This window comes from Corythoichthys intestinalis, chromosome 7 (genome assembly GCF_030265065.1).
Source record: "Corythoichthys intestinalis isolate RoL2023-P3 chromosome 7, ASM3026506v1, whole genome shotgun sequence".
Lineage (NCBI taxonomy): Eukaryota > Metazoa > Chordata > Actinopteri > Syngnathiformes > Syngnathidae > Corythoichthys > Corythoichthys intestinalis.
In genome coordinates this window covers 14,143,934-14,160,645 of record NC_080401.1, presented here as the reverse complement: position 1 = coordinate 14,160,645, position 16,712 = coordinate 14,143,934, and the positions used below count along the sequence as shown (strand labels likewise).

General features: G+C 37.1%; 1 protein-coding gene across 4 annotated transcripts in view; it reads right to left on the bottom strand.

The window, feature by feature from the left end:
• The window catches only part of arhgef18b (rho/rac guanine nucleotide exchange factor (GEF) 18b), an 87,932-nt gene extending 76,801 nt beyond the window's left edge, over positions 1-11,131 (bottom strand). For all 4 annotated transcript variants that reach the window (XM_057841075.1, XM_057841076.1, XM_057841078.1 and 1 more), the window contains exons 1-2: positions 10,978-11,131; positions 6,713-6,845 (exon numbers count right to left, since the gene is read on the bottom strand). In XM_057841075.1, the coding sequence (XP_057697058.1) occupies positions 6,713-6,788 (76 nt within the window). In that variant the 5' untranslated portion in view covers positions 6,789-6,845; positions 10,978-11,131. The remainder of the gene's footprint in view (positions 1-6,712; positions 6,846-10,977) is intronic.
• Positions 11,132-16,712: the final 5,581 nt, after the last annotated feature.

Genomic DNA, 16,712 nt, shown 5'->3' with positions numbered 1-16,712 from the left:
AAAATAATCGGATTCGTGCATTAAGACCTGCGGTATGAACCTAGCCTTAGTCATTACTTCATTGCATAAGTCTCTACATGCAAAATGGATGAACATGTCAAAATATGTCAACATGTGTGTGCTTATTTCGAAACATTTTTGTTACTTATTTGACGTAACTTATTTTAACCTGCCAAAACTTGTGATAGTTTAGGATAATGTGGGTTTCCACCACTCCAACATAATCAGGGAATGGTTTGAAGCCCACACCAGAATGGTAATGGAGTTCCTCCCACCCTACTCCCCATTCCTAAATCCTATAGAAGAATTTTTCAACATATGGAGATAGCAAGTGTATGATCGCCAGCCTCACACTCAGATGACTCTTCTGGATGCCATGAATGCAGCATGCAGTGACATCGCAGCAGATGCCTGCTGAGGCTGGATAAGGCATTCAAGAAGATTCTTTCCAAGGTGTATAGCAAGAGAAGACATCCATTGTGACGTGGATGAAAATTTGTGGCCCAACAGGGAGGAATGTCAAGATGTGTAGAAACAATGGGGGTGGGGGTGATTCCTGACATGTAGCACTTAAAACTTAGTTGTGCCGATTGTCTTTTGTTTACATTTCTAATTTTTGTTTTTTTTCTTCTTTATGATACTCAGTGCTGTCTTTTGCTCTCTGTATCGCAGTAACATGGTCTGTCAAGAAATTGTAAAAACAGTAAAAGTGTAAACTGAATCTTGTCCAGTCTCTTGCAATCAATCTTCCACACACAAAGGTGTAATTTGCCATTTTCATCAAAACGTACATACACCATCTTCAGCATCACAGCCTTCCACCAGAGCAACTGTTCAAGTGAGAGCATGACTAAGCCATTTGACTGTCTTGTTTGTAAACAATGAAACAAGGACTTGTGATTCTGACAGCACTGACATGTTTATTGACACAGAAATTTTAATTCTGAGTGATAGACTAAATATTTTGCACAAAAAAAACTGGCTTTTGCAGGTAATCCATGTTGTTTTGCTACATGTGAGGATTGAACAAGTAATTTTAAGAATTTCAATTCTGATCCGAGAAACGTACCAAAGCAATTGAGGAAAAACTGTAAGCCAGAAAAATCTACTGTATTTCTGATTTTGTTTAACCATTTCAGGTAGATCTGTTCAAAAGTCATTATTAGCTTAACTCAATACTAGCTGCCCAGGTCATAGAGGATGTGTTGTGGTAGTTAGTAAAAGAGTAAAATTTATATTGAAAACACCTATTGACGGCAATAAGCGTCCAATCCATTTCAACTGGGAGGGGCTGGAAGCGATAAAACGTCTTTTGCCGTCAAGTGCAGCCAGAAAGTTAAGCTATGTGAGGACAAAAGAGATTTATGAAACAAAACAAAACAAAAAAAAGAATCAATAAAATTCTCATAGCAAAATACACGTGGGCCACATTTATTGAAATTTAAGTCTTTACTGTTCTTCTCCTTTTTTTCCATATTTTTATTTTTCCTAATTATATTTTCTATTTAGAAATGTTTTTAAAAATTATTAGTCATGACTTTATTTGCATTTTGAAAATGCATTACTATTTAAATAATAATCCCCCCAAAATTGATTCTTCAATTAATTAAATCTAAAATTATATATATATGTATACAGTCGTACCTCTACTTACAAAGTTAATTTGTTCCAAGACCTTGGTTGTAAGTCGAAATGGTCGTATATCAAGCAGGATTTTCCCATAAGAATAGTATTATAATTCCATTAATTGGTTCCACAACCCGAAAACTTCCACTAAATCGTCAATAAATACTACTAGTACTATTGCAAATAGCAATTACACAGGGCAAAACAAATAAATTATGAATAAAATAGGAATAATAATATAATAATAATATCTGTTATAATGTAAAGAATCGGGTTCTAATGTGGCGAATGTGTTTTGCATGGTGTACCTGAACGCACCGCGTGGCTGACATGACAGAGTGAGAGAGGACTTTTTACTTTTACTTTTTATCTGCAGCTGCGGTGGGCAGTTGGCATGTTGTGTTGCACAAGTTCAGAAATAAAGGATTAAAAACCTGACGATTTTTTGGCAATGTTACAATCATAATGATTGTCACCGTAACTTATAAAGACTGGCGAACAGAGGTCGGAGGAGGACCATCCAGATCGTAGACAATCTACAGCGGTACTGTCGAGCCAGTTTACCGACTTGCAAACCACGCTCATAGTTTTCAATCATTTCCATCTTCATTTCAATGGTAAGCCTCACCTTTTTCCTTTTTTCACCACCTGCACTAACATTCTTGGAACACATGTTCTCTCACAAGAAAATCCACCGTGCGTCTGTTTTGCAGGTAAACAAAGAAAATATGGTGCTGTCATAAATCGTCATACAGTTGTGGTCAAAAGTTTACGTACACTTGTGAAGAACATAATGTCATGGCTCTCTTGAGTTTACAGTTATTTCTACAACTCAGATTTTTCTCCGATAGAGTGATTGGAACAGATACTTCTTTGTCACAAAAAACATTCATGAAGTTTGGTTCTTTTATGACTTTATTATGGGTTAACAGAAAAAGTGATCAAATCTGCTGGGTCAAAAATATACATGCATGGATCTGAAAAAGCGAATCATTGACTTGAACAAGTTCGGAAAGTCACTTGGAGCCATTTCAAAGCAGCTGCAGGTCCCAAGAGCAACAGTGCAAACAACTGTTTGTAAGTATAACGTGCATGGCACTGTTTTGTCACTGCCACAATCAGGAAGAAAACGCAAGCTATCACCTGCTGCTGAGAGAAAATTGGTCAGGAGGGTGAAGATTCAACCAAGAATCACCAAAAAGCAGATCTGCCAAGAATTAGAAGCTGCTGGAACACAGGTGTCAGTGTCCACAGTCAAGCGTGTTTTGCATCTCCATGGACTGAGAGGCTGCCGTGCAAGAAGGAAGCCCTTGCTCCAAAAGCGGCACCTTAAGGCTCGACTGAAGTTTGCTGCTGATCACATGGACAAAGATAAGACCTTCTGGAGGAAAGTTCTGTGGTCAGATGAAACAAAAACCGAGCTGTTTGGACACAATGCCCAGCAATATGTTTGGAGGAGAAAAGGTGAGGCCTTTAGCCCCAAGTACACCATGCCTACCGTCAAGCACGGTGGTGGTAGTATTATGCTGTGGGGCTGTTTTGCTGCCAATGGAACTGGTGCCTTACAGAGAGTAAATGGGATAATGAAGAAGGAGGATTACCTTCAAATTCTTCAAGATAACCTAACGTCATCAGCCCGAAGATTGGGTCTTGGGTGCAGTTGGGTGTTCCAACAGGACAATGACCCCAAACACACATCAAAAGTGGTAATGGAATGGCTAAATCAGGCTAGAATTAAGGTTTTTGAATGGCCTTCCCAAAGTCCTGACTTAAACCCCATTGAGAACTTGTGGACAATGCTGAAGAAACAAGTCCATGTCAGAAAGCCATCAAATTTGACTGAACTGCACCAATTCTGTCAAGAGGAGTGGTCAAAGATTCAACCAGAAGCTTGCCAGAAGCTTGTGGATGGCTACCAAAAGCACCTAATTGAAGTGAAAATGGCCAAGGGACATGTTACCAAATATTAGCGCTGCTATATGTATATTTTTGACCCAGCAGATTTTATCACTTTTTTCTGTTCACCCATAATAAAGTCATAAAAGAACCAAACTTCATGAATGTTTTTTGTGACAAAGAAGTATCTGTTCCAATCACTCTATCAGAGAAAAGTCAGAGTTGTAGAAATAACTGGAAACTCAAGAGAGCCATGACATTATGTTCTTCACAAGTGTATGTAAACTTTTGACCAAAACTGTATATCGAGCATGTCGTCGGATTTATAAACAAATGGCGAGTCAAATTTTACATCAGATGTCGAAAAGATCGAGTGTCGTAGTGATCATATGTCGAGGTACCACTGTACTGTTGTATCATATAGTACAGTACAGGCCAAAAGTTTGGACACACCTCATTTAATGCAACACAAATGAAGGTCCCATTGCAAAATATGCACAAGCAATGACAATTACTGCAATTGGATGTCAAATGGGATCAACAAAATGGAATGTAAATGAAATTGTAACTATGGCTGTCAAAATTATCGCGTTAACGGGCGTTGATTTTTTAATTTTTTTTAATTAATCACGTTAAAATATTTTACGCAATTAACTAGAGCTGAAACGAATACTCGAGCAACTCGAGTAACTCGAGTTTAAAAACTGATCCGAGTAATTTTATTCACCTCGAGTAATCGTTTATTTTGACAGCTCTAAGCATCACGTTTTGCTCGGACTACTTTTAATGCGGGACAACGCACTGATGTCACGTGCGTAGAGGAAGAAGCAAAAAAAAAAAAAACTTACTGCAGTCGACAACCGCTACAAACGACGCCGACGTTGCTAAATACTAGCCCGCACATGCTACGTTAGTTGCAGGTAGCGTCCAATGAGTCTCATAGAGATCACATGTATTTTGAACTAGATGCACATTGACAGACTAGGCCGCGTCTGGGCAGCGTTAGCAAACAGCCGCCATCTTAAAGCAGTAGAGCGCTAAGCGCTAATAAAGAGCGCTAAGCGCTAATATATAAGATTAACGTTACTGTCACTACTGGCTCACCTTACGTTAGCCCTGCGGAGGGCTAGGTTTAAATTAATTAAGACCACTTTCGATGCGTGGCTAACGTGTCTTACATACAGGCTTTAACATAACATAGCGTTGTGGAGTGATGAGGGTGTCAAATAAAAACTCAATAATGCTAACTATCAATTTTAGCTCAGTAGTCATTGCTGGATAAAACACCAAGTAGCACTAGTCCCTAATGTACTCCAATACAGCCTGTATCATACATTTATTTTGAACAGTGCAAAAACTCAAAATCCTATCAGGACTTACAGGTTAGACTAACTTAAAACTTAAAAAATTCAATTGAAAAACGTGGGGAAAAAATCCTAACTTTTAAGTGATGTGTGTTATCAAGCGTGAAGGCATTTTTAGGTGTGTTTATATATATATATATATATATATATATATATATATATATATATATATATAGATAGATATATATAATATATATATATATGTATATACTTTTTAAAAATAAGATCTAAAGGTTTTTTGAGTGAAAGCAGTGAATTAGTCATTTTTTTTCATTTTAGTTACATCTGAGATGCAATTGTTGGCTGTTTTCAACAGTATACATCAAAAATAAAGACATTGATTGACTGAAAATGATAAAATGCCTTGTTTTCTCATGTATATCTATAATTGCTCTTCACCTGAAAATATATTTGTTTTATCCGATTACTCGATTAATCGATAGAATTTTCAGTCGATTACTCGATTACTAAAATATTCGATAGCTGCAGCCCTACAATTAACGCACATGCCCCGCTCAAACAGATTAAAATGACAGCAGTGTCATGTCCACTTGTTACTTGTGTTTTTTGTCTCCCTCTGCTGGCGCTTTGGTGCGACTGATTTTATGGGTTGACATCAACAATGGCGGGCTACTAGTTTATTTTTTGATTGAAAACTTTACAAATTTTGTTAAAACGAAAACATTAAGAGGGGTTTTGATATAAAATTTCTATAACTTGTACTAACATTTATCTTTTAAGAACTACAAGTCTTTCGATCCATGGATCGCTTTAACAGAATGTTAATGTTAATGCAATTTTGCTGATTTATTGTTATAATAAACAAATACATTACTTATGTACAGTATGTTGAATGTATATATCCGTCCTGTGTCTTATCTTTCCATCCCAACAATAATTTACAGAAAAATATGGCATATTTTATAGATGGTTTGAATTGTGATTAATTACGATTAATCAAATTTTAAGCTGTGATTAACTCGATTAAAAATTTTAATCGTTTGACAGCCCTAAAAAATAACATTATAATAATTTAATATAATAATAATTAAAGGAGGGAAAAAAATCCTACTATGTGCATAGAAGGGTTAAATACAAATATTTTAATCCCATCAAACCCATCAAAATAATAAAAAAGATTATTTAAATCGTATCTGTTAATTGAAAATTATGAAATATTTTTGGGTTTTACTAATGCATAAAAACAAAATGGCTGTAATTCAAGTGTACTTTTAATTTTGAAAGCGATAAATATTGCATGAAATCTGTTCACAGAAGCTGTGGTAATGATAATAACACAAACTATAATAATAAAAATATTTGTATATATTTTTTTAATTTGATTTACATTTTCATTGTGTTCAAAGAATTTTAAAGCAGCACTAAATCTTATTATTGTTATTAGACATTTTTAACAAGCCAAACACACATACAAATGCAATACATTACTATCTTACCACATATTAGCTCATGTTATACCTTCAGATATACCTTCCTTTTCTCATGTGAAAATGTTACTGCCATAATGACTGAGGTTTTCAATTTCTGTGAAAACAAGTATGATGTCTCAAAACAGCTCTGATGTTTTAACCTCGTGCCTGTAGGCGCACCTTACACTTCCTGTTTGTCTGCATCGCCATACTGCTCTGATGTTAGTGACTCAACTGCCATGCATTGCACAAACACATGAGGTTTGGACAGATTTGTCCTCGAAGAAGTACGTTTGCATGCATTCATGTGTCACTGCAACTTCCCTCAAAGTAAGGCCTCGCAAGGTCACTATAAGTGTAGGCAGATAAGAAAAGGGGAAAAACTTGGGCGCCTACCTCTTTTGAATGACCACCTCTTCATCCAGAGCTTGGAGAAGGAAGGCCAGGAGTTATTGAGCGGGGCGTCCGCCATGTGTGCAGCGTTCTTTGGAGGTCAGCTATAACTGCTGCTGCTGCTGTGGTACTAGTGCTGAGGAAGCGGAGGAGGAGGAAGAAGGAGAGGAGGAGTGACCATGAAGGGAGAAGACCACGTGGGGGTTCGTTGCGGCTTTCAAGTGGTTACCTCAAAGTAATAATACCCAATACAAGACACAACAGCTGGATCAATACACGTGACACGCAAACAGTGGAATGTCAGTGAGGCCTTTTCAGTTGGCCTATCAAAAGCATCCTACATTTAGAAACTATTTTATTAAATAAAGTGCGATATTGTGGCAATGCATTTACAGTTTCAGCCCGAGTTTTTTCTACTTTGAAAGTATTAAATACAAAGGAGGCAAAAGTGCTGATACTGTACAGAAGTTCTGATACTTGTTCTTGAAAAAACATGCATTGGTAAAAGTGGAAGTACTGATTCAACTCTGTTACTTAAATCTAAGCACAGAAAATTAGACACAGAAATGTACATACATTAGAACACGAGAAATTAAGCCAAAGTTTTTTTGTTTTTTAAGTGCAAACGTTAATGTCACAGGGTAAAACCAGAGCCGAGATTCAGACTAGCAATCTCTTGACTAGCTTCCAGCTAGTATTAAAGAAGCCGACACAGTCTATACATTTAAGATTAGACTAAAAGCATTCCTATTCGACAAAACTTATGGTCAGGCTAGTTGAAATCGGACTAGACTCACAGTTCAGTCTAAGCTGCACTAGAAGCTATAATGCTAGGGGAAGTACAGCCAGTGAGTCCTATCCCCTGTTTCTCACTCTTCCTACCACATGTCTTTACTTTATTTCTCTTTTCTAATTCTAATATCTAGTTGACTAGTCTCTTTATCACTAGTCACCTGGTGTCCCCTTCGCCCCCTTCCCTCTGGGGGAGGGGCTATTTTGTAGCCACAGCCTCCGGACTATCGTGACCCATGGGTGGATGGACGTCCTCGTTGCCCCCCCCCGTCTCATCTGGCTAGATGGACCCCCTCTTGTTTTTTCACTCTGTTGCATCTCTACAAACTGGACCTCCTGCAGCTAATAACCACCATCAGTCCTGGTGCATCTATAGCAGGGGTGGGCAAACTATTCCACAAAGGGCCGCAGTGGGTGCGGGTTTTTGTTGCAACCCATTAAGAGGACACCTTTTCACCAATCTGCTGTTTTACAAGTGCAAACAGTCGATTGCAGTCAGGTTCATCTCATTTCTGCTGAAACTGCATTGGTTAAACTATCTGTGCTGGGTCAGTTGGAACAAAGACCAGGACCCACTGCGGCCCTTGAGGACCGGTTTGCCCACCCCTGATCTATAGCCTGTCCGTCCAGGGAGTGGATCTCTCCTGACTGTGGTTCTCCCCAAGGTTTCTCATTTTTCCCCAAAGGGTTTTTGGAGTTTTTCCTTGCCGACATGGAGGGTCTAAGGATGGGGGATGCCCAGGACATGAACTTCAGGACATGAACTTCATCTAATTCACCTACTGCTTCTGACTGTGTATCATATTGACTCTGCAAAGCACTCTCAGACAACCTTGTTGTGATATAGGGCTATACAAATAAAACTGAATTGAATTGAATTGACTGTCAACCAGATATGCTAAACTACAGTATATTGTAATGATGCCTACTTAACTCTCAATATAGTAGCTATATGAAGAACTGGTGGACAATAAAATGACATTTTTAGTATATGTGCTATGGCATGTTCACTCATAGCTATAACATTAACATAATGTGTAATCACAGCTTGTACTGTACAGTTGAATTGTAAGTGCAATACACTGGCATGTAATATTTCAGAACAAATAAATAAATGTTAATTCCAGAACAGTTTTTATCTGATTAATTCACTTCCAGACCTTACTGTTCAAATGGATTGGACATCTGAGCAAATGTTCAAGTTGTGCGTCATGGCAAGTGGCTACACAGCAAAACACACCTCTATAAAATTACAGTGATCCCTCGCTACTTCGCGCTTTAAACTTCGCGCCCTCAGTCCATCTCGGATTTTTTAATTAAAAAAAATAATAATAATTTTTTTTAAAATACAGATGAGCTGTCCCGAGCCGATTGCGTATGTCTCACACGCCCTTCCTGCTCTTTGTTGTTCAGGCAATGCACTGGAGTTGCTTATTACAGTTAATGATGACTGGTAGATGTCTTCTGTTTGATCTTGCCACAGATCCCTGGAAGCCTGAGCATCAAAGCGTCGCATGCGTCAATCATCGTTTCAACTTGTTAAACAGTGTTAAACGGACTCAATGTAGCATTTAATAAAGACAAGCATTTTAATATTTTATACTTGTTTAAATTTTAATATTTTATTCTTGTTTAAAAATAATTCGGTGGGACAGTAACATGTTTAAAACGTATAATTATTACATTTGAAGTGCTTAAAAACCATTCAAAAATACATATACATATGTACACGTACATATGTACACATGTCTTATATGTATTTCTTTCCGATGCTGAATCTGAATAAATGCATTGAAAAAAAAAATAATAATAAAAAAATAAATACTTCATGGTTTTTCACGGATCGCGGTGGGTTCTGGTCCCTATTAACCGCTTAACCGCAAAAACGAGGGATCACTGTAGGTGAATTCCCTTATATTCAGTGTAAATCTACATCTCTAATCTCTAAATTATCTGCCAGTGAAAAATAGGTTTGGAGACGTATTTTAAGCAATATATTAATATATTTTATCTTAGAAAATAAAGCTTGTTTGTCATAAATGTTCTTCCTTCATGAATATATATTGTTAAAACATTTGAAAGCAAATTTTTCTTGATTTAGGAGAAAAATTAACCCAATTTTAGATGTATGGGCTGAATAAGAACAACTAGTAATATTTACTTTAAGCAGAGTTCAGCAATCTCAAATACTCAAAGAACCGTTTTGAGTGTGTCCCACCAAAAAATAAAACTCCAGGAGCCACAAAAGCCCTTTGGTTTCTAACAATTAAATGCAACATAAAACTAAGTTTTGAGTTTTATCTATAGCCTGCCTGTTGGGGGACAAATAGTTTATTCTTTTTTTTGTTAGAACAGCAACATCATTTAGAATTAGTTTTAAAAAATGTACAATCTAATTGAAATTCAAATCAAAGATTCATTAACTCATTGGTCGCCATTGACAGCAATAGCTTTCCAATCCATTTGAAATGGAATGTCCATTTGAAATGTCTACTACTGATAAATTCATTTCAGTTCACGGCAGAAGCCTGAAAAGACCTCTCACCGCCCCTACCAAAATGGCCTCAAGACGGCCATGTTGGTAGAGGCGACATTCCATCAATGTCAATGCATTTACATTAAAATAAAGTCATGACTAGCTAAAAAAGAGGTCGGGAACCTATGTCTCGTGAGCCATATCTGAGCTAAAAGATTATTAATTATCAAAGCTTTGTCAAAGCATCTGCGATTTACTCACTGGCAGCAAAAAAATAAAACAGCCACATGCGGCTCTGGAGCCACAGGTTGCTGGCCCTGACTTAAAGTTAGTTGCGTAATCTGACACATTCATCTGTTAACTAGTCTTTAACAATCAAAACAAGATGGAGAAAATTATTTGACTTGATTTAAGAAAAATAATCTGATTAAGACGTTATAAATTTGTAGTGTAGTACAGTACATCAGTACAACAGTTGAAAGGTGAGCTTGATTATTAAAACAATGCGTGGCACTATTCTTCTGCAGCAATGGCATAACCAACCCAGTTTGGAAACCAAGCTGAAATTCAAAGGCTTTGCTTGTTATTCATGCATTTGATTTAATTAAAGCTTCAAGGTTACTTTGGACAAAAAGAGAAAAACAAAGCACACATGTCATTCCTCCTTTATAGATCGCACTTTCAGCAAAATGAAGCAGAAAGAAAGAAAAAAGGAAGTACAAGTTAAACAGCTATTCTATGATTACACGTTTTAATTAAAAGAGGCAGAGCATGTAGGATACATTTCTAACCTGGCAACTAAATGGTCACCACCTTTCTTGTATAATACACAGGATGAGTGTCAAATTGAGTAAAGTGTAAATGGAGTGGAAAAAGTCTCAGCACTTTCCCACAGAGAGGCAAGGCTGAAAAACAGTCTCACCTACAACATTTCTCACAATTTTTATCAACACAACGCATCGTGGACACAAACTTTTGGTATACATCAAAGTGAACTTACTTTTTTTTTTTCTATAAGAAGTGTGAAGATGTTCTGCTCTGCCTTTGTGCGCAACGACTGACGATGACAGCTGTCAGACAGATTGAGTTAGTGTGGTTTCCTCTTTGCATTGCTCCGCACAAGAACAAAACATTGTTTTCACCCATTGGTGAATTTCCTCATGTGTGACACACACACATGCCCCAACAACCACACATGCCCCAACAACCACACAAACACTTCATGATGTCTGATGTGCAACCTACAGTTTCATGCATGACTGCTTGCACATTGCAATGTGGTTATTGCAGCAGTCTATTGGTAGGATGCATAGTACTGTAAATACACAATTACATAACTGAAGTGCACTACACAGTCTATTTCAGTGTTTTTCAACCAGTGCGCTGCGTCACACTAGTGTGCCGTGAGATATGGTCAGGTGTTCCGTGAAAAATTATCCAATATTGCTAGTTTTTTTTTTTTTTTTTTTTTTTTTTTTTACGACGTCGGGTAGAGGTTCAGTAGGAAGGACGGAGTAGATAGAAAGTTGTAGGTTATGTTCAGATGAGTCAGGTATTGCTCGTGTCGCGTTCAAAAACTGCTCGGATTTCTATCTATCAGTCACCTTGCTGCCCGCGACAATGTGAACCCCAGCATGTCTAGTGTTTATCATTCGATTTTAGGGCTGCAGCTATCGAATATTTTAGTAATCGAGTAATCGACTGAAAATTCTATCGATTAATCGAGTAATCGGATAAAACAAATATATTTTTAGGTGAAGCGCAATTATAGATATACATGAGAAAACAAGACATTTTATCATTTTCAGTCAATCAATGTCTTTATTTTTGATGTATATTGTTGAAAACAGCCAACAATTGCATCTCAGATGTAACTAGAATTTTTAAAAATGACTAATTCACTGCTTTCACTCAAAAAACCTTTAGATCTTATTTTTAAAAAGTATATATATATATATATATATATATATATATATATATATATATATATATAATATATAAACACACCTAAAAATGCCTTTACGCTTGATAACACACATCACTTAAAAGTTAGGATTTTTTCCCACGTTTTTCAATTAAATTTCTATTTGTGTCAAGCCATTTTTAAGTTCTAGTTAAGTTTTAAGTTAGTCTAAACTGTAAATCCTGATAGGATTTTGAGTTTTTGCACTGTTCAAAATAAATGTATGATACAGGCTGTATTGGAGCACATTAGGGACTAGTGCTACTTGGTGTTTTATCTAGCAATGACTACTGAGCTAAAATTGATAGTTAGCATTATTGAGTTTTTATTTGACACCCTCATCACTCCACAACGCTATGTTATGTTATAGCCTGTATGTAAGACACGTTAGCCACGCATCGAAAGCGGTCTTAATTAATTGAAACCTAGCCCTCTGCAGTGCTAACGTAAGGTGAGCTAGTAGTGACAGTAACGTTAATCTTATACAGTATATTAGCGTTTAGCGCTCTTTATTAGCGCTTAGCGCTCTACTGCTTTAAGATGGCGGCTGTTTGCTAACGCTGCCCAAACGCGGCCTAGTCTGTCATTGTGCATCTAGTTCAACATACATGTGATCTCTATGAGACTCACTGGACGCGACCTGCAACTAACGTAGCATGAGCGGGCTAGTATTTAGCAACGTCGGCGTCGTTTGTAGCGGTTGTCGGCTGCAGTAAGTTTTTTTTTTTTGCTTCTTCCTCTACGCACGTGACATCAGCGCGTTGTCCCGCATTAAAAGTAGTCCGAGCAAAACGTGATGCTTAGAGCTGTCAAAATAAACGATTACTCGAGGTGAATAAAATTACTCGGATCAGTTTTTAAACTCGAGTTACTCGAGTTGCTCGAGTATTCGTTTCAGCTCTATTCGATTTGACTCATTAAGTGTCAATTTCACGAAAGTGTCCCTATCCCTTTTATCCATATGTGAAGACCGTCAATGCTCCCCCTGTGTTTTATTCCAACACATTGTCCGGACAGCAAGGTGGCTGATGGCCAGAAGAAGAAGCTACAAATCCAAGCAGTTCTTGAACGCGACACAAGCAGCTATTCAAACAGCTCTATGGTGCCGAGCAAGCTTAAACGTCATTTCCAAAAGAAAATACTAGTCACTTCAAACTATGGACTATTTTGTTCCGATTCGCGAAAACACAGTGAAACAGGCAAGTTAAAAAAAAAACAAACAAAAAAAACTAGAAAGGTAAATGAGAACGCCAGTTAGTTTGTTGCTGAACTTGTTGCTAAATCCAAAAAGTCCCAAATTGTGGCAGGGACATTAATACTACCTGTCTGCAAAGTCATTGTCAGCGAGATACTCGGCCCTGATACAGTTAAAGACATTGCTAAAGTCCCCCGTCTGATAATTTTGAGCTTTTCAGGCCTACCTGCTATAAAAAATAAAAACAGAGAGAGAGACTGAGAGCTGTCGAAGAAGATTCCTGCCAGGATATGCACTTTGTGTTCATCTAAACAGGCTCAAGTTTCACACTGAAGGAGTATAAATACTGAGAAATTATTTTACAATTAAATATACTGTACAGAAAGTAATTTTGGAACATTTTTGATTTGTGGTGTGCCGCGGGTTTTTTTCCAATGTAAAAATGTGCCGTGACTCAGAAAAGGTTGAAAAATGCTGGTCTATTTTACATTTCAATTTTGTGTGGCCATAAAGTAATTGGTACAACATATAGTGTAGCTTCATTTGGACCCTTTCGGGGACAGTTGTCACTACAATAGAAAGCTACTCAGTTAACACTTAAAACCTCGAATCCTTTACATGGCATATGAGTATATTTGGTCATTAAAAAAAATAATATTAGCAACTATTGTTTGTTGTTAGTGTTATATTCATTCATTCATCTTCTGAACCGTTTATCCTCACTGGGTACACAGGGGTGCTGGAGTCTACCTCAGATAACCACGGGCAGGAGGCATGGTACACCTTTAACTGGTTGCCAGCCAGTCATAGTATTGTTATATATGTTTATGTAACTAAATTATTAAAATTAGTTAAATTAAAATCAATATAAACAGAAATACACACTTGTTACGCCCCCAAGTAACACTCTAAAGTTGATGTTTTTATCAATTACATTTAACTCATGGACTAATACCAGAGACAACAAAACTACCCCAAACATCATTGGACCTCCACCATGTTTGACTATAGGCACTGTGTTCTTTTCTTCGCAAGCCTCAGCCTTTTTTCAGGCAATGGGTGCCTTGACAGTATGCAAGGAGTCATGAAATATGGAGACTATCAAAATGTTTGGGGCCGGAATGTAGGGTGTAGTGTCAGAAAACTGGGTCTGCGTCAGAGGTCATGGGTGCTTTAACAGGACAATGACCCAAAACATACCTCAAATGGCACCAGGAAATGGTTGGAGACAAAGCGCTGGAGAATTCATCGATGAGTCCGGATCTAAATCATATTCATATTGAACACAATGGAATGATCTCAAAATTGTTGTTGCAAGAAGACATCCTTCAAATCTGTTCGCAAAAGAAGAGTGGTCCAAAATTCCATCTGTGAGGTACTCAAAACTTGTTGATGGTTATAGGAAACGATTGTTTTCTGTTATTTCTTCCAAATGATGTGCAACCAAATATTTAGGTGACGGTGCCAACAATTTTGTCCTGCCTATTTTTTTAGTTTTGTCTAAAATTGCGTAATTTTGACTTTTTACCTCAGCAGTTTTTCCCCCCCAGTGCACATCCAAGTAATAAACACTTTCATACATTTCAACATTTATAAATGCATTAATTTTTGTGAGAAATGCTGTATTTTCTGGAAAAATTCCAGAGGTGCCAATAATTTGACTGTATTTACATATATACAGAGTTGTGAGTCAATATTCAAAGAAAGAACCAGAAAATTCATTAACTGCTCAGTTTTATTTAAAACTGTGCAGAATGGAAAAAAAAAAAACAATAAAGTTGACAAAACTGTAAACAGAAGATCACAAGCTCAAAAACTCGAAAACCTATCTTAATGGCAGATTGCAAGCAACTATCGGGTGCATACTGCCACCTATTGTACAGGAGTGTGCAGCACCCATCTGAAGGTGCGCTGCTCTCACTGTTGGTTTTTATTGGTCACCTGTTTAATTTTGGGAAAAAACATTTCTTATATGTTATCTTTCCAATGCTAAATCTGATTAAATACATTGAACACAATGTACAACATTTCTTTCTTTTTTTGGGGGGGGCGCTACGTCGCGGTTTTTCACTTATCGCGGCGGGTTCTGGTCCCCTTTAACCGCGAAAAATGAGGGATCACTGTATATATGCTTTTCTATATGAAAACATTTATACTGCATGCACTGTTATGTGAGTAAGTACTGTACCATTTCTTTAAAGTATCTACTTTCTCCTAAAAGTCATGATTTGGATTTGGCATTTGTAAATTAGTGAATGGATCTACCTTTGGACTATATTTTCTACTATAAGCCACTACTTTTCTCTCTTGATTTTGAATCCTTATAGTCCAGTAAGGCTTATTTGTTGATTTATTTGCGTTAATAAGTAACACTTTATTTGACAGTGCCGTCATAAGACCGTCATTATCATGAAATGACACTATCATGGGTATTACTGAATGCTTATGACAGATGTCATGAAGTGTCATCCGGCAAATTATGTCACTAACTCAATTTATGTCCAGCTCAGATCTTGCACATTCATTTAAAAGTGAGATAATTTGCTGAATAACACTAAAAGACATGTTAAATGTAGGGTTGTTCTGATCATGTTTTTTTGCTCCTGATCCGATCCCGATCGTTTTAGTTTGAGTATCTGCCGATCCCGATATTTCCCGATCCGATTGCTTTTTTTGGCTCCCGATTCAATTCCAATCATTCCCGATAATTTTTCCCGATCGTATACATTTTGGCAATGCATTAAGAAAAAAATGAATAAAACTCAGATGAATATATACATTCAACATACAGTACATAAGTACTGTATTTGTTTATTATGACAATAAATCCTCAAGATGGCATTTACATTATTAACATTCTTTCTGTGAGAGGGATCCACGGATAGAAAGACTTGTGACTTTGTGTATTGTGAGTAAATATTGCCATCTAGTGTATTTGTTGAGCTTTCACTAAATGATACTGCAGGCATGCCCAATGCATGATGGGAGTGGAACCATGATGGGAAGTAAAACCATGACTGTGCGTCGCGCTACCAATGGATATATCTTCTCTGCTTTAGGAAATAACTTCAGGTATTAAGACAAAAATCCATTGCCACCTTGCTTCCCCACATTACTTCCCATGATATTTCTAATTTTAGGGAGAGGGATTGTAAGGTATTAGCCAATTGAAGAAAGGCTTCAAAGGCTGCTAAAGTCCACTCTACTCATGTTGCACTGCCTTTTATCTCTCTATATAAGGTAAAACAGAGTCAATACAGATTGCGCGACAATGAGTGAGAGGATCATGCAGCGTATATAATAATAGCGTTAAATATTTTAACGTGACACAATTTTTAACAAATTAATTGCCGCCGTTATCGGGATATTTTTGATAACCCTATGATAAGCCTAAACTAAAGACTGGATGAATGTAATATATTATGTCTGTAACGTTAAATACAACAAGAAAACGATTTAATTAAAATATATATATTAAAAAAAGGCATGGCCGATATTTTTTTGCCCATTCCGATACTTTGAAAATGACGTGATCGGACCCGATCGATCGGCATCTCTAGTTACAAGCATTCATTAA